This window comes from Trachemys scripta, chromosome 12, assembly GCF_013100865.1.
Source record: "Trachemys scripta elegans isolate TJP31775 chromosome 12, CAS_Tse_1.0, whole genome shotgun sequence".
In the NCBI taxonomy this organism is placed as follows: Eukaryota; Metazoa; Chordata; order Testudines; family Emydidae; genus Trachemys; species Trachemys scripta.
In genome coordinates, this window is record NC_048309.1 from 26,101,453 (window position 1) to 26,121,374 (window position 19,922).

The 19,922-nt window shown below is 47.2% G+C and overlaps 1 protein-coding gene across 1 annotated transcript; it reads right to left on the reverse strand.

The window, feature by feature from the left end:
• Positions 1–8,031: 8,031 nt before the first annotated feature.
• On the reverse strand, positions 8,032–15,860 carry DYNLRB1 (dynein light chain roadblock-type 1). Its single transcript, XM_034787869.1, has 4 exons — positions 15,763–15,860; positions 11,470–11,545; positions 9,928–10,095; positions 8,032–8,588 (listed from the first exon to the last, which is right to left on the reverse strand). The coding sequence occupies exons 1-4, from the start codon at positions 15,763–15,765 to the stop codon at positions 8,545–8,547; spliced, it is 291 nt and encodes a 96-aa protein (XP_034643760.1). The 5' UTR covers positions 15,766–15,860; the 3' UTR covers positions 8,032–8,544.
• Positions 15,861–19,922: the final 4,062 nt, after the last annotated feature.

The following is a 19,922-nucleotide window of genomic DNA, read 5'->3' on the forward strand; positions in this document are numbered from 1 at the left end:
GATAAATGAGGTTCTCCTGCTAATACAACAGTATAACATTTCTAGTGATTTCTGCATCTCTAAATTCCAATAGCCTTCCGCCTTCCAGTGATCCAGGGCTCTGTTCTGCTCCTATTGAAGCCACCGGCAAATCTCAACAACTTCAGTGGGACTGAGATTAGATTTAAAAACAAACAAACAAACAAAAGTACAGGAGGGAGGGGTCCAGCTATTCCTACTAGCTAGTATAGGAGGATCCTTGGGTGATCTAGAACCAATGTAGCCTTTGTTTATATATGGGCAAACCTTCTAGTTTGAATGCAGTTTTGTCTGTAAATTGCTTATACTGGTATTATTTATGCTGGTGCAAGGAACTGCTGTATTTTTCTACACCATTATAAGCAGATATACTGGTATAACTGCATCTAGACTGGGGCTTTTACTGGTAGAGCTATTTCAGTTTAAAAAAAAATCACATCCCTCACTGATCTAGCTATGCTGTTAAAACTTGAGTGTAGATTAGGCCTTTGGGCCTTGTACGCCACTTCCTTAAAGCAGACGAGAGGAGGAGAGAGTAAGGCCGAGTCTACAATAGAAACGTCTATCAGCAAAGCTACGCCGGACAGGGGTGTGAGGTGGTGTGATCCCTAGCCAACATAGTTGGGGCTGCAGAAGCCCGCAGCGATCCTGGCAAAAGTACAGTTTTGCTGATACAAGCTGTGTCCATGCTAAGAGTGCTTTGCTAGTGTAGGCCTGGTGTAGGTCTTCCATGCACCTCAGCAATCTCAGGCTGCCATAATGGCCACTTGTGGCTCTTGTAGCTGGTACAAATTAGAGCAGCAATTAATGCCCAGGGACTAGCCTAGCACAGACCAACCATAGGTGCAGGGGAGTACAAAGGTAAATCCCACCTTTGCGCCCCCACCCAAGCTGCATCAACCACTTCTCAGCCAGAGTGAAGCACTGGGGCTACAATACCTATTTTCATATTTATCTTCCTCCTTTTGCAGCCGCTGCTAACTTTTCACAGGAAACAGCCCTTGTGAAAGAACTATCATCATCAAAGCCAGGAAATGAAGTGTCACTCCCATAACCTGTGATGTTCTTTACCTGCACTGAATGTTCTTTCCTACCTTTGAACCCAGAGGCCTAGATCTTCAAAGAGATTTAGGCACCCAACTCCATTGAAATCAGTGGGAGTTAGGCACCAAAATCCCTTTGAAGATCTGTGCCAAGGAAACTATTTCCAACCTACACAACTGATCAGCATATGCTACCAATTAGAATCAGCTTGGGACAAACACACCAGAACCAATAAGAAATGGCTTTTGGAAAGTAGGGTTTGATCCATCAAGCCAAGTGACGGGGTCAGTCCAGCAACCCTTACTCACATCATTAATCTCCTTGAAGTCAATAAGACTTGAAAGAGCAAAGGTTGCACGATCTGGTCTAGTCACTACAAGCAGGGCTCCACCATGTGACTAGCCAGATCTCTGCTGATTACAATTTGAAAACTGCTCCTCCCTGTACAGTAACAAACGTCTTTGAGATCCTGCAAGGAACTGAGCCCCCTCAACTCTCACTGACTTTAATGGGAGTTGAGCAGCATTCAACACTTTGCAGGGTGGGACTCTATGGAAGTGTGTATCACCTTGTCAGACTGGACCCTTAGTTCTGCAGCAGAGCTACTGGGTATTTTTTTTAAAACAGATGCAAGACCCAAGACCATCATAAAGGGTAATTATCCTAAAGGAACATACTAAACCAAGTTACTGAATACTGCATTAAAGAAATTCTTCACTATGCACAGCAGTAACATTGCCAACAATGTGTGAAAACCAAATGAACAGGCCATAATCTCCAGCCGGAAACATTTCTCTGGTTCTAAACGATAAAGCATATGCATGAGGCTTGTACTAAATTGTTTTCTTCTATCTTGTCTCCACATTCAGTTGAAACACTGAGACTCCAGTCTGTTCAACATTGTTTTATGGAGTGAAAATTCAATTAAAATAAATTATGACCATTTACATGCATTATGTAATCTCTGCTGTATATTAAGAGCAGCGCTAGCGGCAAGATGTAATGTAACAGTATCTTCGAAGCCACTGGCTGATGCATGGTTGAAGCTACAGAGACTCATTAAAGAGGAGTTTTGAGGACTGGAATACTCTACAATAATTAGCAACCAGGTTTTCTAACAAATTATAAATGAGCATCCATCACCTCCTAGGTGGGAATCAGCAGCGGCACCAGCGCTCCAAATGTGTGCCTGGGGCGGCAAGCCACGGGGGGTGCCCTGCCAGTCCCTGTGAGGGTGGCAGTCAGGCAGCCTTCGGTGGCGCGCCTGTGGGAGGTCCGGCAGTGCCGCGGATTCGGCGGCAATTCGGCGGCAGGTACGCCGAAGCCGCAGGACCAACGGACCTCCCACAGGCATGCCACCGAAGGCAGCCTGCCTGCCGTGCTTGGGGCGGCAAAAAAGCTAGAGCCGCCCCGGTGGGAATCAAAGATAATAGGCAACACATTTGGTAAGTTACCTAGGCAGGACTGGGTACATAGAAGACATTTGTTTACAACATTCACTTAGTTGCACAACTGACTCAACATTTAATTTTTTAAAATCATTTAGATTAAGTGTGGTCAGAATTATGGTGCACGAGGACCAGCTGATGGGCATAGAAAAACTAGGCAAGGCAACAACATGGCAGTTGAGACATTCAGTATAGTCAAATGCAAAATACTAAGACCAGAGCTTCATGTATTCTGTAATCATGAAATTTGCTGCAGCATTTGCCCCTTCATGCAGTGTTGAGCTACAGAATCGCAGCTTGTCTTACAAAAAAAAAGGTTCCAGCCCTTATGTTTGCAAAGATTATCTCAAAAATTGTACATTGATGCCAGCCTGAGTCTGCAAAGAGCCCAAAACAATGGCTCTGAGAGGTGTGACCCGCCCTAGTCATCTCACAGAAACGAGCCCTGCAGACTCCATTTTGCAGCCACTGAATTTGGCAGTTTTCCAAAGATACCACAGAATTCACCATTTTTGCTGTAGAATCCACCATTTTGCTGCAGCCAGGCACCTGGCACTTTGTTTTCAGGGACCTGCCTGCAACCACCTCTTCCCAGGGCCGGCGCAACCCATTAGGCGACCTAGGCAGTCGCCTAGGGTGCTACAATTTGGTGGGTGGCGACCACAGCGGTATTTCGGCGGCGGGACCTTCCGCCGCCTCTGTGAGGGGCGGCATTTCGGGGCGGGACCTTCCGCTGCCTAGGGCGGGAGAAAAGCTGGCGGCGCTCCTGCCTCTTGCCCTGCACCTTTCCCCACATAATTACAGTGCCTGCTCCCTTCACTATTCTAGAACCAGCCTAGGTTTGCCAACTTTCTAAGAGCACAAAACCGAACCCCTGACTCCTATCCCCTCTTCCCTAAGGCCCTGCCCCCACCCACTCCAGCCCCCCTCCCTCCATTGCTCACTTTCCCCCAATCCTCACTCACTTTCACTGGGCTGGCGCAAGGGGTTGGGGTGCAGGAGGGTGTTCGGACCTGCAGCAGAGGTGCAGTGGGCTCCAACCAGGCGGTGCTTATTTCAGGTGGCTCCCAGTTGGTGGTGCAGCGGGGCTAAGGCAGGCTCCCTGCCTGCTCTGGCTCTGCGCAGTTCTCCAGAAGCAGCCAGCATTTCCCTGCGGCCCCAGGCGAAGGCGTGGCCAGACAGCTCTGTGCGGGGTGTACACTGCCCACACCCACAGGCACTACCCCCGCAGCTCCCATTGGCTGCTGTTCCCAGCCAATCGGAGCTGTGGGGCCGGCGCTGGGGGCAGGGGCAGCTTCCCTGATCGCCCCTGTGCCTAGGAGCTGTGGGGAAATGCCAGCCGTTTTGGGGAGCTGCACAGAGACAGGGCAGGCTGGGAACCTGCCTTAGCCTGGCTGGGCTGCTGACCAGACTTTTAACGGCCTAGTCAAGGGTGCTGACCGGATCCACCAGCGTCCCTTTTCAACCAGGCGTTCTGGTCAAAATCTGGACGTCTGGCAACCTTAATACCAGGCAGCAAGGAGGGCAAGGAGCCGGAGCCAGAGCCCGAGTCCAGTTTGAAGCTCTGGAGCAGGGGATGCCGGAAGTGCAAACAGGGGAGCTATGCTGCCTAGAGAACAGAGCAGCAGCTGAAGCCTGGGTAGCTGAGAAGATGAAGCTGTTTGCAAGCTCCCCTCCTCTCTGGCACACACAAGATGGGGACTGTTCAGGCAACATCATAACCACTGATCTCCAAAAAGTTGACAGGTTTCAGAGTAGTACCATGTTAGTCTGTATCAGCAAAAAGAACGAGGAGTACTTGTGGCACCTTAGAGACTAAACACATTTATTTAAGCATAAGCTTTCGCGGGCTAAAACCCACTTCATCGGATGCATGGAGTGGAAAATACAGTAGGAAGATTATATATATATATACACACACACACACACACAGGACATGAAAAAATGGGTGTTGCCATACCAACCATAACGAGTGTAATCAGTTAAGGTGGGCTATTGTCAGCAGGAGAAAAAAAAACTTTTGTGGTGATAATCAGGATGGCCCATTTTCAACAATTGACAAGAAGGTGTGAGTAACAGTAGGGGGAATAGTTCTACTTTGTGTAATGACCCATCCGCTCCCAGTCTTTATTCAAGCCTAATTTAATGGTGTCTAGTTTGCAAATTAATTCCAATTCCAACACCCATTTTTTCATGTTCTCTGTGTATATATATATATATCTTTCTACTGTATTTTCCACTGCATGCATCTGATGAAGTGGGTTTTAGCCCATGAAAGTTTATACTTAAATAAATTTGTTAGTCTCTAAGGTACCACAAGTACTCTTGTTCCTTTTGCCAAAGAGTTGAGTCATCCAGAATATGCAGTGCAAAAAAAAAAAAAAAAAATCCACCATCTAAAATAATCACTGCTGAACATAATCACTGATTTACTGCACATCACTGAGTATCTTCAAACTATGAGCTGGGAGAGGGAGGCGGATAAAGAATATTTCATGGAGCTACAATAATAAATTAACTTTGCTGCAGAAGTTAGGAGTGTTTGCTGCAGAACTTTGTCCAATTGTGCCAAGTACATGAGGCCCTAATTACCACACAGCAATTAACAGTTTCAACAGCTTGTGCACAATCATAGAAGATTAGGGTTGGAAGAGACCTCAGGAGGTCATCTAGTCCAACCCCCTGCTCAAAGCAGGAACAACCCCAAGTAAATCATCCCAGCCAGGGCTTTGTCAAGCCGGGCCTTAAAAACCTCTAAGGATGGAGATTCCACCACCTCCCTAGGTAACCCATTCCAGTCCTTCACCACCCTCCTAGTGAAATAGTTTTTCTTAATATCAAACCTAGACCTCCCCCACTGCAACTTGAGACCATTGCTCCTTGTTCTGTCATCTGCCACCACTGAGAATAGTCTATATCCATCCTCTTTGGAACCCCCTTTCAGGTACTTGAAAGCTGCTATCAAATGATGGGTTCTGAATTAGTAACCCATTAAGAACAAGATGTTTACTGTTCTTATATAGGGTTGCCAACTGTCTAATCACACAAATCCAAACACCCGTGCCCCGCCCCCCTGCCCCATCCCTTTTCTGAGGCTCGGCCCCCACTCACTCCAGTCCCCCACCCTCACTCACTTTCACTGGGTTTGGACAGGGGGATGGAGTGCAGGCTCTGGGCTGGGTGGGTGGGGCTGAGGGTTTCGGAGTGTGGAGGGGGCTCCGGGCTGAGACTGGGGCAGGGGGTTCGGGTGGTGGGCTTGGAGTTCGGGATGCAGGCTTACCTCAGGTGGCTCTTGGAAGTGGTGGTACGTCCAGCAATGGCTCCTAGGCTCACGGGCGGCCAGGCGGCTCTGTGCATTGCCTCTGCCTGCAAGTACCGCCCCCATTGCTCCTATTGGCCACAGTTCCCCCTTCCCAGCCAATGGGAGCTGCAGAGTTGGCACTCGGGACGGGGGCAGCGTGCAGAGACCCCTGGCTGTACCTCCTCCTGGGAGCTGATGCTGGACATACCGGCCACTTCTGGGAGTGGCGCAGAGCCAGGGCAGGTAGGGAGCCTGCCTTAGCCCCACTGCACTTTTGGTGGCCTAAAATCTCCCAGATTTCCCAGAGGCTACTGAAGCCAATTGAGCCTGATTCTGGGAGACTCCCGATCAAACCAGGAGGGTTGGCAACCCTATTCTTATATTGTGAACTCCTTAAGGCAGAACTTCCTATCTATCCACACACCCACACACTAACTACAATGTGCTAGGGGCTGTCCTACACATCTCACCATCTATATCGGGGTGGCCAAACTTACCAATCCTCCAAGGCGCATACAACAATCTTCAGAAATTTGATAGCTGGGGCACACTGTGCCCCCTCCCCTGATTTTTGTCAGTGTTTGCTGGCTCCACTCGGACAGATGATGTGGCCAGGAACCCTCCCTGCATGGCAGCTGCTGGAGCCAGCTGTGAGGAGAGGCAGCAGTAAACAGCTGGGAGCTGCAGGGAGAGCTGCTGCTTTTGCTGCTGCCTCTCCACACGGAGCTAACACCTGGAAGCTGCAGGGAGGGGCCACTGAGGGTAGGAGGGGGCACATAGCTGGAGGTGTGCGACTCCAGTCCCCCCAACCGTTTAACCTTTACATTGTGCTGCCCACTCTCAGCAAGTACCAGTTGTCTCTGGCAGTAGCCTCTAGTCCCCCGACCCTGCTGCAGGGCAGAAGCCCTGAGCTCCCCCCCTGCAGTCTGGTAGGCGGAGAACGAGGGGGTCAGGTGTGGGAGGCTCCGGGAGCTGCACTTTAACTATAAAAGAGCCGCATGTGGCTTGCGAGCCACGGTTTGGCCACCCCTGGTCTATATACATATATGACAGCCCCTAGCACAAACCATGGTTGCCACCATGACAAACAAATAGCATTCAATGGGTGGTGCCGGCCAAAACTGTGACCAAGGTAGGGAATAAACAGATATACTGGAACTATTACAGAGGCCATTATGGCCATCACTGCACATCGTCACGCTGAATAGTTTTCTGTTTCAGTCACCTCATCTAAGAAGACACAAAAATAAAGGTCCTCCCAAAAGGATAAGTGAATGTATGCCTGGAAGACGAATGGTCTCTCAGATAGGAGAGATTAAAAATCGGGGATATTTCATTTGTAAAGATGAGTAAAATCAGACATAATAAAAAATGGTACAGAGAAGTCCACTCAGGTGCCCCTATTTACCCTTTCCCATAATACAGGGACAAGAGGATGTGCGAAACTAAAGTCAACGTTTAAAAAAAAAAAATCATCTCTATATAGTTACCATGAGAACTCACTCTACAGGGTATTGAGGCAGATAAAACAAGGTTTTAAAAGACTGATTAGACATTCAGAGCCTTGTTTTTAAAACAAGAGGCATGCTCTGACACATGCATTTGTGCATCTAGTTTGCCTGAAGAATTACTGCAATTGTATAGTCACATCATGTTTGCAGGTTACTGTAAACATTTGCACAGGCAGGTATCCAATTTGCATGCCTCAATTGTTTACAAACCAAATCCATTAATAGCAGCTGCATGTACGCTGAAAACAAAGAGCAACCAATCCTATTGCTTCAGCGCATAAGCTGATCACTACCGGGAGTCAGAAAAGGATTTTTGCACCCTCCTCTGAAGCATTTGCTGTCAGTCAATGCTCAAAACTGAATACCTGATTAGACAGATCATTGGACTGTACTGGAACGGCAATTCCAACAGATGAAATCCTGCTGTTCTTACTCAGAACAAACCCCTAATAAGTCAATTGTATTTTTCTTCTTTGTCCCTGGTTTAAAGGCAAGTGTATGGGGTGAAAATGGATGACAATAATGGGCCACTACTAGTACAGAGCCCGTTCACTTTGAAAAAGTCACCATTCAGAGAGATAACAACATTGTGAGGTTGAAACAGCCTCAGGGAGAGTTCAGACCTTTTAAAGATTTGCAGTAAGAAGTTCAGTCATCAAAGGGCCACTGAAAATTTCACAAGAGAAGGAATAGAGACATGACAAAAATAATCACTGAGACACTTTTATTGATTTGATAAGGCAAAACCTTTTCAAAATAAATCATAAAAGCGGCAAAAAAAAAAAAAAAAAAAAAAGACAAGAAGGTAAGTTGTGAGTAATCAAGCTTCGTATTTACAGTCATTCAAAACCAATAAGGTAAAACCACATTTCAGACAGAATTGACAGGAGTGTGCAAACCACAAAGATTCATTTTTTAGATCACACTATTAGAATTTCTATTATATTAAGTTATCTTCTTGAACACTAAAAGAAATCTGTCCATTTCTGACTGCCAAAGTCACTTGATTTCAATCCTCATACCCCTTCCACGGAATGCCATTTTAGTGATACAAAAGAAAGATACTTTTACTTCTTTGTAAACAAAAAAAAAAAGAGCACAAGGTTGTCCTCCTGGTCATTATTAAGGTGGCACAGTAGAATTAACACTAATGCTTTGTTTTTGGCTATTAAATTAAAAATATTCGGTAGTGGGGGGAAAACCAGACTAATTTAGGACAATCTCATTCTGTTGGATTCTGGATGACGATCAGGAAATAGTCTTTATCTGCAAGGGAAAAAAAGGAAGTTATTCCTCCATTGCTAATGCTCATTCACAGATTAAGAAAAGTTGTTTCCTTGTTTTACCTTGCACGTTTATCATACATTGACTAATGACAGTAAATGTCACCTACTTAAATGTTCATCAACTCTACCTTGACTTTAAAGTAGTATGAGAAAATTAAAATCCCTGACAGCAAGTGTTCATCAGTGAGCGAGGTGGGCTTGACAGGTATTTCCTATGGTTAAATCAGGTCAGTCTCTCTAATCTTACTGTGGGGGAATAGTTCCAGCCTCTCTAGAGAATGGGATGCACCAAGCCGATGTAATTTAACGCACATTCCTACATTCTGGAACAACTCTCACTACCCCTCTGCATCTTCCACGTGGCGATTCCAGATTCCACTAGATCCACATCAGCATAAATTTCTCAGCCATTCCCCCAATGCAGCCACAACCAGCGCCTCTGGGCCAGCACAAATAGGTTGTTATACAAAGAGCACCCTTTGCCCTGTGCAGTCACTCAACCTGAACAGCTCCCTATTTATCACAGCTCCACCACAGATCTTAAGTGATGTGGAGGGACGTATCTGAGCCCTCTACACCTGGGGGAACTGCACTCATACTGCATCAGTTTCCTCTGTGACACGAGCTGGTGATTTAATGAAACATTCTGGCCTTCTCAGCATGAGGCATTTTCTCCTGACATGTCCCACCAACGCTACATCATTGCAAGTTCCAGTGTTTCCAGGCTACTGGTTGCTGCTGGTGTTTTAACCACTACATTGTCTAGACATGCTCTGACCTGTGGCGAGAAATTAACAGAGTCTAGTGTAGACACAGACTCAAATTGAGAGATTCTAGGACCAGCAAGTACTGTAACAATATGCGTGCTCCTCCAGTCCTGAGAATCAGCCAGCCCCCCACTCTGGTTCGTTTCAGTAGTTATGCTAGCAGTGCTGGTCTGAAGCAGCTCATAAAATGTGTTCCGCTAATTTCAGACTCTTCTGGTCTTAACTTGAAAAAGGCAAAACACAAGAGAATCTTCTTTCAAATTTACAGTTTGACTGGCAGTGAGATGGGAAAACTGATTCCTTCCCACACCCAACCATGAAGAGGCAGTCTCAGTTTAATAGAAACAGACCCAGCTCTGAACCAAGTATACCACCAGAAATTCTTTGGCTACAGCTCCAGCATACTAAATTAGACAGTCGCTGGGAGGATTCAGTTCTTCAGGCTCTATAGATTTTGTGCCATGGAAAGCTTGACAGGGAAGGATGAGACACATGCCGCGAGAAAGGAATTTTAACAGGAGGCTTGGAAGCCTGATGCTGAGGGGCTTTTACCTGGAGCAATCATGATCTCATTTTTCTTGGAGCGGATCCGCAGGAACGTCAGGTCGTTCTGGGGATCAATGTCTCGCACAGTGCTCCTTGCCTTCATGATGAAGCTGTGCATTAGGCCTGCGTATTGCACTGTTGTGGAGTTGTCCACCGTGCTTTTGATAGGAATACCTGCAAAGAGAGACAGTAAGTGTGGTGAGCTAGTTAACGATGGTAACCTCTGAGACTAACTTAATTCCTGGCTACCCACTAGACACATCTGTACAGTCCCTTTAAACCCCAGTAGATTTTATGCTTAAAATTTAGCATATTTAAAAAAAACTTTTTGAAACAAAGTGTGACTAGAAACGCTTCTGTGAGTGGTGCAGAAACGTGGGGTGGGGCTGGGTTGTAGGCACTGCCCTGCAGAGTAGGAAACCCAAACAGTACTACAGTCATGCAACAATTCCCAAGCTGTGCACATTGGGGGCTGCCAGTGACATGGTGCTGGTTCCCCCGCATTTTCAGCTGCTTCTGCAGACCTCCAGCCTTCCTTCCAAAGAGCAGCTGGAAACAAGGAGAAACTTCCACTAGGAGCCACCAATATGTACAAAAAAGAGAAGATATAAGAAAAGCCCTTAAGGAACGTAGATGGGAGCAGAGCAGGGTTGCTTGCCACCACTGGGACCAGAGCCCTCCATAGGTTTGTGCAACATTAAGAGTTTTTCATTGTTTTTCTGTTTGGGGGTGGGGGGTCCTTTATAGCCAGGCGCCACGTGAGCTGGTCCACTGGAGGCTGCTGACGGGATGCACTGAATCAGTGCATCACCTTGGCTAGGACCGATCCGTAAGGATGGGGAGGTAGCAGTTGCTCTCCTGCTCTCCTCCAGAGGGGGTTTTCCAGTACCAGCGCCCTGGCAGAAGCCAAAGGGCCAAGCTCAGTCCACATTTATCATATGTTGTAGTATGAAACTGATGCAGCAGCAAATTGCTAACATTTAATCTGTTGGTTTTTCTAGTACACCGAAGATGTATACCCCCACAAGCACAGCCCAAACATTTGACCTTCCTCCCTGTCCTCAGACACCAGCACTACCAAGGAAGGGCAAGCCAAGTGCTGATTTGTAAATGAGGTCACCAATGATCAGATCTTCCATAGAGCCTCCACGGATTTACCGAATGTCTTTTTTCTAAGACACTTACCAGTTAAATTAAAATTAAGTGTTAGAAGATTTACTGTACATTACATAGGATTAGAAAAACGTTTTTGGCAAAATGAGCTTGTCTTATTCTACATTCTATATATTTTGATATTCTTCCTCTTGGCTGCAAAGTTATTCTTAAAACGCATGGGGACAAATTCTGCTCTCAGGTACATCTGCTCAATGCCACTGACTTCAACAGGCTTGCAGAGAGGCAGCTTGACGTAACCTGCCTCTCTAAAGGAGAGAAACATATCTAGAGAGACATTTAATCTCTTTATAAACAGCAAATTCATCGATCTTTAAAGTGCCCTGTTCTAAAAAAGTAACATCCTTAGGAAATATAGCCAGAGTGGCACGATACCTTCCGAATTAACAACAATGATTCCTTGGACGCCCTTTTGGCTCTGAATTCGCTTCAGTGTTTCTTCCACCTCAGCCTGCAAAAAAACAAACAACAAAAAGATTAGGCAACATGATGTCTTGAAGGTGCAATCTGCCTTCAAATAACGCTTTGTGATAATATATCTGGAAATAAAACTGAGCCAAGATCATTCCAATAGATATTACTCATTTTCTCAGAGCAAAGCACAGCTGTCTTTGGCTCCATCATATCGCCAAAGCCTTTTTAGTTGTTTTCAAGCCCATTGTTGTCTGTCAGTCATTTGCCATAACAAGCTTTTGGAAGCCTGAAACCTGTTCCCAAATACATCCCTCACCCTTTCTCCCTACCCCCCACTGCAATACTGGTTTCTCATTACAGATTTGTTCATGGGCACAAGGCCACACTCACACAGAGTTTTGTTATTATAGGGTTGCTCATTAGGGCTGCTAGCACTTTTATTATTATTATTTTACAGTTATACAAAGGACAGTGCTGCAGCACTTGTTTTGAAAAAATGCACAGAATTTACAAATAAGTAAGAAAAAAATATCGAGTTTTGGGTTAAAGACTCTCCCCCTCCTATTATCAAAAATATGCTAAAGGCAATAAACAAAGCAAATGAGGGGAAAGAGCCTGGTTTACAACCATTAGCCTACAATAGCAATTCATGGTGGATGGGCTATAGGTATCTATTGCTAACAGTTTATTCTACTACTTTAAAAAGTCAATATACAAAGAAATCTGCAAAGGTATTATTATCTGTTTGTTGTCTCTATACAATTAGTGTCAACTCTGAAAGATTTTGAAAGTTTCCTTAGCAATGCTTGCTCTTACATCAATCACAACTCACTTGGGATCTCACTAATGGAGCCTAATGATCTGAGTGGCCTAGGTGTGATTCTGCATGGTGCTGAGTGCTCCTTGAGAGGTGCTGGGCACTATGAACTCCCATTAAAGAGAACGGGGGGGCTGGGGCACTCAGCACCTTGACTGACTGAGCTCCATAATGCAATGTCAGGCAAAACAGACTTCTACAAACAAAGAAACATGCTTGTCTTCACAGGAAGAAGGAAACAATTGCACAGGAGACTAGGCAACCACGTCTAAAACAATGTAATACTAACTGCTGGCAACCATGGGAACCATGCAACACTGGATTTGTTTTGTGTCTGCAAACTACAGTTTGTCTTATCCAGCACGGAAAATCAAGAGCTACTTAAAAAGGATGATCAGGCACGGAAAATCATAGAGCAAATTTCAAAATGAAGGAAAGGGGATAGTAACTAAAAGCAGATTGTAACAAATGAGTTGTATGCTGGAGAAGTGGAAAAATAAACAGCTTGAGACAGCACTTTTAAAAACTCTTTCAGATTTAATAGCAATTGTTTCTGTTTAAAGCCCCAACCCTACAACCTGTTCCATGCATCCGGGCCCCACTGACTTCCAAAGAGTGTTGCCTGAGTATAAGGATCCATCCGTGCAGAACAACATCTAATTTTGCATTTCTTCTCACATAGCAAGCGAGACTAGTCAGTTTCTCTTTTGTTTTTAGCTCACATACAGACTGAGATTTTAAAAGGATCAAAGGGAGTGTCAAGTATCAGGGGGTAGCCCTGCTAGTCTGTATCTACAAAAACAACAAGGAGTCTGGTGGCACCTTAAAGACTAACAGATTTATTTGGGCACAGGGAATGTGGTGCTCAAACACCAGTTCAATAGGACTTGGGTGCCTCACTCCCTTGGGCTCAATTGAAAATCCCAGCTGTAGACTATTTCATTTTCAGGTTCTCATCTGCAATGCAGGGGAACATCTGTTTGTTAAGAAAATATTTTAGCTGTATTTTTTGTAAACAGAAACAGTTTATGCTGATCTTTGTAAAAGTTTGTTTTCAGTGTCCCCTTTAATAGAATTACAATAAATAAAACAACAATAACCCTTCCCTCCCAACCCCTAAGATTTCCTCAGGGAAGCACCTCATAGATCAACGTGCGTGGATGACTTGGTACATTCCAGTGCCCACACTTCTTTGAAAAAAGACACTCAAGCCATACAGTCAATGGCATTTATTAAAGTGAGGTTTTTTTCACTCACCTGAAGCTGTGCAGTTAAGGCAGTGGTTCCCAAACTTGTTCCGCAGCTTGTACAGGGAAAGCCCCTGGTGGGCCGGGCCGGTTTCTTTACCTGCCACGTCCGCAGGTTCGGTCGATCGCGGCTCCCAGTGGCCAACGAGAGCTGCTGGAAGTGGCGGCCAGTAAGTCCCTCGGCCCGCGCCTCTTCCAGCAGCTCCCATTGGCCTGGAGCAACAAACCACGGTAAACAAACCAGCCCGGCCCGCCAGGGGCTTTCCCTGCACAAGCAGCGGAACAAGTTTGGGAACCACTGAGTTAAGGAATAGTGAATTGGACTGGGAGTTAGGGATCTGGGTTCTATCCCTGGCTGTGTGGTCTTGGAAAATTCACAGAACCTCTCCATTTCCCCATGTGTAAAACAGAGATTTCACTTGCCTTCCTTTGTAATGTGCTCAATCACAAATTATTAGCTTGAGAGCATTCAATTATGTATCATGAAAGAATAATTCCTTCCATTGCAAGAGTTACTGTGTAGAATTCTATGGTCTGCGTTATGCAGGAGGTCAAACTCAATAATCATTGTGGTCCTTTCAGGCCTTGAAATCTAGGACTCTGAAGATATGTCTAAATTGTAATAAAACACCCATGGCTGGTCCTTTCCAGCAGACTAAGGCTCACTGGGCTGTGGGGCTACAGAACTGCAGGGTAGATGGTCAGACTTGGGCTGGTGTCTGGGCTCTGGAAGCCCACAAGAGGGTATATATCTACACTGCCGTGTAAGCCCAGGGTTCAAACTCAGGCTCAAACCTAACCCCCCTTCCGTCTACATACAAAGCGTGCTAACCCAGGGCTCAGACTCAGGGTACCAGGAGCCCATTGGGGTGGAGGTCTGAGCCTGAGTCAAGCTGAGACACAGAGTTCAAGCCCTATTGCTTTGAAGGGTATATGCAGCCCCACTGGACTCATGCTCTGGGAGTCGACCCACAATCCCATGGGCCGACTTTTTTTTGTCTTTTGGGTAGTGAAGTTTGGAGGACAATCAAGTTTTCTCACACTGCACCACAAACAAAGGGGTAGAGCTGCCACATTTTGGGAGGGTACTAAAAAGTCTGGATATAGGTGGCTGGACTCAGGCTGGCATAGTGCAGTGTAGACACTGGAGCCCCTTGATTGTGTTACGCAGGACCCAGGGTTCAACAATTCCTAACCTGCGGGTTACAAATAAATGCAAATACTCAAGCCCTAGAGATTCATAGGGCCCGGCTTCCTCTGGGCCCGGGGGGTGCTCAACCCACCGCTCCACACCAGGCCCCACTCCCACCCGACCCCTTCCCCCAAACCTCCGTCCCCATCCTGCCTTTTCCTGCCCTGCCCCATCCCTTGCCTCCATCCCCACCTCTTCCCCCCATTCCGCTCCCTCCTACATGCCCTGAAGCAGCTGATCGCAGCAGGTGGGAGGCACTGGGGGTGGGAGCTGGCTGCTGGTCGGTGCTCCAGCCCTGGAGCACCCTCAGAGTCGGCACCTATGCCTAGATTAACAAACCCAGGGTCTGCTAACTCAAGTTCTACTAACCCTGGGCTTACGTTGCAGCATACATGCACCCTAAAGCACACTTTGGACGGCTCGTATAGATGGGGACATGAGGAAAATTAATCCCTCCGAATTAACGAAAGATGTGAATTTGAAGTGGATTAGCGAAACCACATTAAAGCCCTGTGTGACTACAGCTATTGAGAATTACAGTGGCCTTAATTCAGTTTATCTTAATTCACTTTGGAGGTGAATCTGCCCAACCCAATTTAAGGCCCCTTTTACTCGGAATGCGGGTGCTTACGCAGGGGTTGAATGCGGTTTAACTAATCCCCATAACTACTGGAGTGGTGCTGTCAACAAACCGGACTGATCTGAGATGACCCCCCCCCCTGACTGAGCCCCCCAGGGAACCCCCCCTTCCCTCCCCCCCCTCCCGTCAGCCCCAGTCCTCAGGCCCCCGACCCCCCCTCACGTTGCTCCAGGTTCCCCCCACTACCCCGGGCCGCGCCCATAACTCCGACCCCGGGGCTCCTTAGGCTGACACGGGGTCTCGAACCAACGCCCTGGGCACGGCACGGCACGGCACGGCCCCTCTGGCCCTAGCCCCGCCCCTACCGCAGGTGAGACGGCGGTCGCGGGGCAGGGGTGCGGCCCCGCCCTTCACTCACCATGTTGGGGGATCTTCGCCTGAAGCAGCAGCAGCCGGACCCCAGCGGCACACAGCCCCGTCACGGCGCCAGCACGTATGCGCGGCTCCCGAGCTGGGGATGGGCAGCTCTGCCAGCCAATGAGCTGTGGCAGCCAGACAGCGAACGGGGTTTCGACTCGAGTCAAGGGAGCGGGTGTCGTCAGTTCCGCCTCTGCTAGTTGCCCCGGAAACGTTCGGGGGGCGTTCCCGGGGCTGGGGGACGCCTTGGGGTTTCTTCGCTGGCTGGGGGCTACCTGGGCATGGGGGTCCCACTGGAGCCTGGGGGGCTGGCTGGAGGGCCCACTGGGGCCTGGGGGCACCTGGGCCTGGGGTGCTGGCTGGGGGGGCACAGGGCTCTGGGATTGCTGGCTGGGGGAGAAGGGGCTACTTGGGCTTGGGGTGCTGGCTGGGGGGGCACAGGGCTCTGGGATCGCTGGCTGGGGGAGAAGGGGCTACTTGGGCTTGGGGGGCCGGCTGGGGGGGCACAGGGCTCTGGGATCGCTGGCTGGGGGAGAGGGGACTACTTGGGCTTGGGGTGCCGGCTGGGGGGGCACAGGGCTCTGGGATCGCTGGCTGGGGGAGAGGGGGCTACTTGGGCTTGGGGTGCCGGCTGGGGGGGCACAGGGCTCTGGGATCGCTGGCTGGGGGAGAGGGGGCTACTTGGGCTTGGGGTGCCGGCTGGGGGGGGGCCATAGGAGTCAGGGGGGGGCTGTTTTGTAGGGTCACTCCCTCGCCCTTGTGGACACATCTGGGCCGACTGGAGTCTTGGGATCAGTTGAGAGTGCCAAGCCGGAGCCCAGCCTGAAGTTCTACCGGCCGGGTGAGACCAAGTGGCATGGCTAGGAAGACACCCCCCTCCAAAAAGCATCACAGCCATGGTGAGACATTCCGGTGGCTGATTAATCAGTCATGCCTCTTGACGATCAAGCACATGATCCCCCATCCCCCAGCGCACATGCTCTTGCCGCTTGTTCGGGGTGGTTTAATTATGTCCATGGGAGAGTTCTCTCCCATTGGTGTAGAGCAGCTACACGGGAGATCTTACAGCGGTGCAGCTGTATCAGTAGAGCGGTGCTGCTGGAAGGTCTCTAGTATAGACATAGCCTTAGTCTCTTTGTGCCTTAATTCTCATTCTGTACAACAGGGATAAGAGCATGTGTACTGTGAGGATAAATACATTCAAGACTGAGAGAAGCTTAGACCTTGTCTACACTACAGGGCAAATTCGATCTAAGCTACGCAATTTTAGTTACATGAATAGCATAACTCAAATCAATGTAGTTTAGACCTATTTACTGCAGGGTCCACGTTACGCGATGTCGATGGGAGACACTCTCCCGTTGACTCCTCTTACTCTTCTCTATCAGATGGAGTACAGGAGTCCATGGGAGCGTGATCTGCGGTTGATTGAGCAGGTCTTCACTAGACCTGCTAAATTGACTGCCAATGCATTGATCGCTGCTCATGGATCCCTCGGTAAGTGTAGACAAGCCCTCAGATACTATGGGAATGGGGGCCATAGATGTACCTAAAATAGATGGTTTCCCAGGCTTAAGGAATGGCCATGCTGTTAAGCCTCACGGAAGAAAATTCACTCTTGGGGATAGAGACTGAGAAGGCAATGTACATAAGAATGGCCCTATTGGATCAAACCAAAGGTCCATCTAGCCCAGTATCCTGTCTTCCGACAGTGGCCAGTGCCAGGTGCCCCAGAGGGAATGAACAGAACAGGTAATCATCAAGCGATCCATCCCCTGTTGCCCATTCCCAGCTTCTGGTAAACAGAGGCTAGGGCCACCATTCCTGCCCATCCTGGCTAATAGCCATTGATGGACCTAACCTCCATGAATTTATCTAGTTCTTTTTTGAACCCTGCTATGGTCCTGGCCTTCACAACATTCTCTGGCAAGGAGTTCCACAGGTTAACTGTGCATTGTGTGAAGAAATACTTCCTTTTATTTGTTTTAAACCTGCTGCCTATTCATTTCATTTGGTGACCCCTAGTTCTTGTGTTATGAGAAGGAGTAAACAACACTTCCTTATCTACTTTTTTTTTTCATGATTTTATAGACCTCAATCATATCTCCCCTTAGCCGTCTCTTTTCCAAGCTGAAAAGTCCCAGTCTTATTAATCTCTCCTCATACGGAAGCCGTTCCATATCCCTAATCATTTTTGTTGCCTTTTCTCAACCTTTTCCAATTCCAATATATCTTTTTTGAGATGGGGCGACCGCATCTGCACACAGTAGTCAAGATGTGGGCGTACCATGGATTTATATAGAAGCAACATGATATTTTCTGTCCTATTTCTATCCCTTTCTTAATTATTCCCAGCATTCTGTTTGCTTTTTTGATTGCCGCTGCACATTGAGTGGATGTTTTCAGAGAAGTATTCACAATGACTCCAAGATCTCTTTCTTGAGTGGTAACAGCTAATTTAGACCCCATCATTTTCTATGTATAGTGGGATTATGCTTTCCAATGTGCATTATTTGCATTTATCAACATTAAATTTCGTCTGCCATTTTGTTGCCCAGTCACCCAGGTTTGAGTGATCCTTTTGTAGCTCTTCGCAGTCTGGCTGGGTCTTACCTATCTTTAGTAATTTTGTATCATCTGCAAATTTTACCACCTCACTGTTTACTCCTTTTTCCAGATCATTTATGATTATGTTGACTAGGACTGGTCCCAGAACAGACCCCTGGTGGACACCACTATTTACCTCTCTCCATTCTGTAAACTGACTATTTATACCTACCCTTTGTTTCCTATCTTTTAACCAGTTACCAATCCATGAGAGCACCTTCCCTCTTATCCTGTGGCAGGTTACTTTGCGTAAAGGCCATATGGCAGAATTCAGGTCTGGAATACAAGTCCACTGACTAGGGAAATGCCTTATTCACCATGGCTGAGTTTAGTTTATGAAGTCTCATTCTGTTTCATGTTCTGACCACATTCCATCACTGCCATTGATTGGATCAGTTAATTATTTCTGTAAATGAGTGTTTTATTCACCAGGTTGTTCACAAAATCTTGAATGCTGGTGCAAATAACTACCAGGGAGAACCACCATTCCAGAAAGGAGGCCTGCCACCATTTTGAAGAGCTCCATCTATTATCTATTACACTGTGGATAGGGCCCTACCAAATTCACAGTCCATTTTGGTCAATTACACTGTCACAGGATTTTAAAAATTGTAAGTTTCAGGATTTCAGGTATTTAAATCTGAAATTTCACGGTGTTGTAATTATAGGGGTCCTGATCCAAAAAAGAGTTATGGGGGAGGGGTCACCAGGTTATTGTGTTGGGGGGGGGGTTGTGGTACTGCTGCCTCTAATTCTGCGCTGCAGCTGGCGGTGGCACTGCTCTCAGAGCTGGGCAACTGGAGTGTGGCAGTTGCAGGCTGGGAGCCCAGCACTGAAGGCAGAGCTGTCACTAGCAGCAGCACAGATGTAAAGATGGCATGGTCTGGTATTGCCACCCTTACTTTGTGCTGCCTTCAGAGCTGGGCACCCAGCCAACAGCCACTGCTCTCCGGCCACCCTGCTCTGAAGTCAGCACAGAAGTAAAATTGGCAATACTGCGACCCCCCCCCCCCCAAATAACCTTGTGACCCCCTTGCAACTCCCTTTTGGGTTAGGACTCCCAGTTTGAGAAATGCAGGTCGTTGCTGTGAAATCTATATAATATAAGTTAAAAGAACACAAAAGACCAGATTTCACGGTCCGTTTTTCGTGACCGTGAATTTGGTAGGCCCCTAACTATGGAGTTATAGGACAATTGTAAATTTCGTTGATCTTTTGAAACAGAAGAGGGCTCACCTGTTTCAAAAGCTTTGGTCACATGGCATTGTTTCTGTTCTCTGATCAGAAGATCTGTCACACTGCCTGAACATCAAACAGAGCCAAGCAACATTGCTTGAAACTTAGAAAGTTCAATGAAAAATCAAAAATATTTTTGCAAAATTGTTTTCACTCTTTTTTGATCAGCTCTAATAATGAATATTGAGTGTTCATTGCAATTAATTTGCAAACAGATTAGAGACCGAAATGCAATCACTCTCACCAAACAAGTGAATAAAAATCACAACGGGATGACACGTAATTCATGAACAATAAAAATCCACTAAATTCATAGGA

Bases quoted from the DNA above. Each gene is read 5' to 3' on its own strand.
- DYNLRB1 (XM_034787869.1), bottom strand. The intron at 10,096-11,469 runs GTATCGTGCCAC...CTCTCTTTGCAG, and splicing joins CATTGTTGTTAATTCGGAAG to GTATTCCTATCAAAAGCACG. The intron at 8,589-9,927 runs GTAAAAGCCCCT...TTTCCCTTGCAG, and splicing joins TGAGATCATGATTGCTCCAG to ATAAAGACTATTTCCTGATC.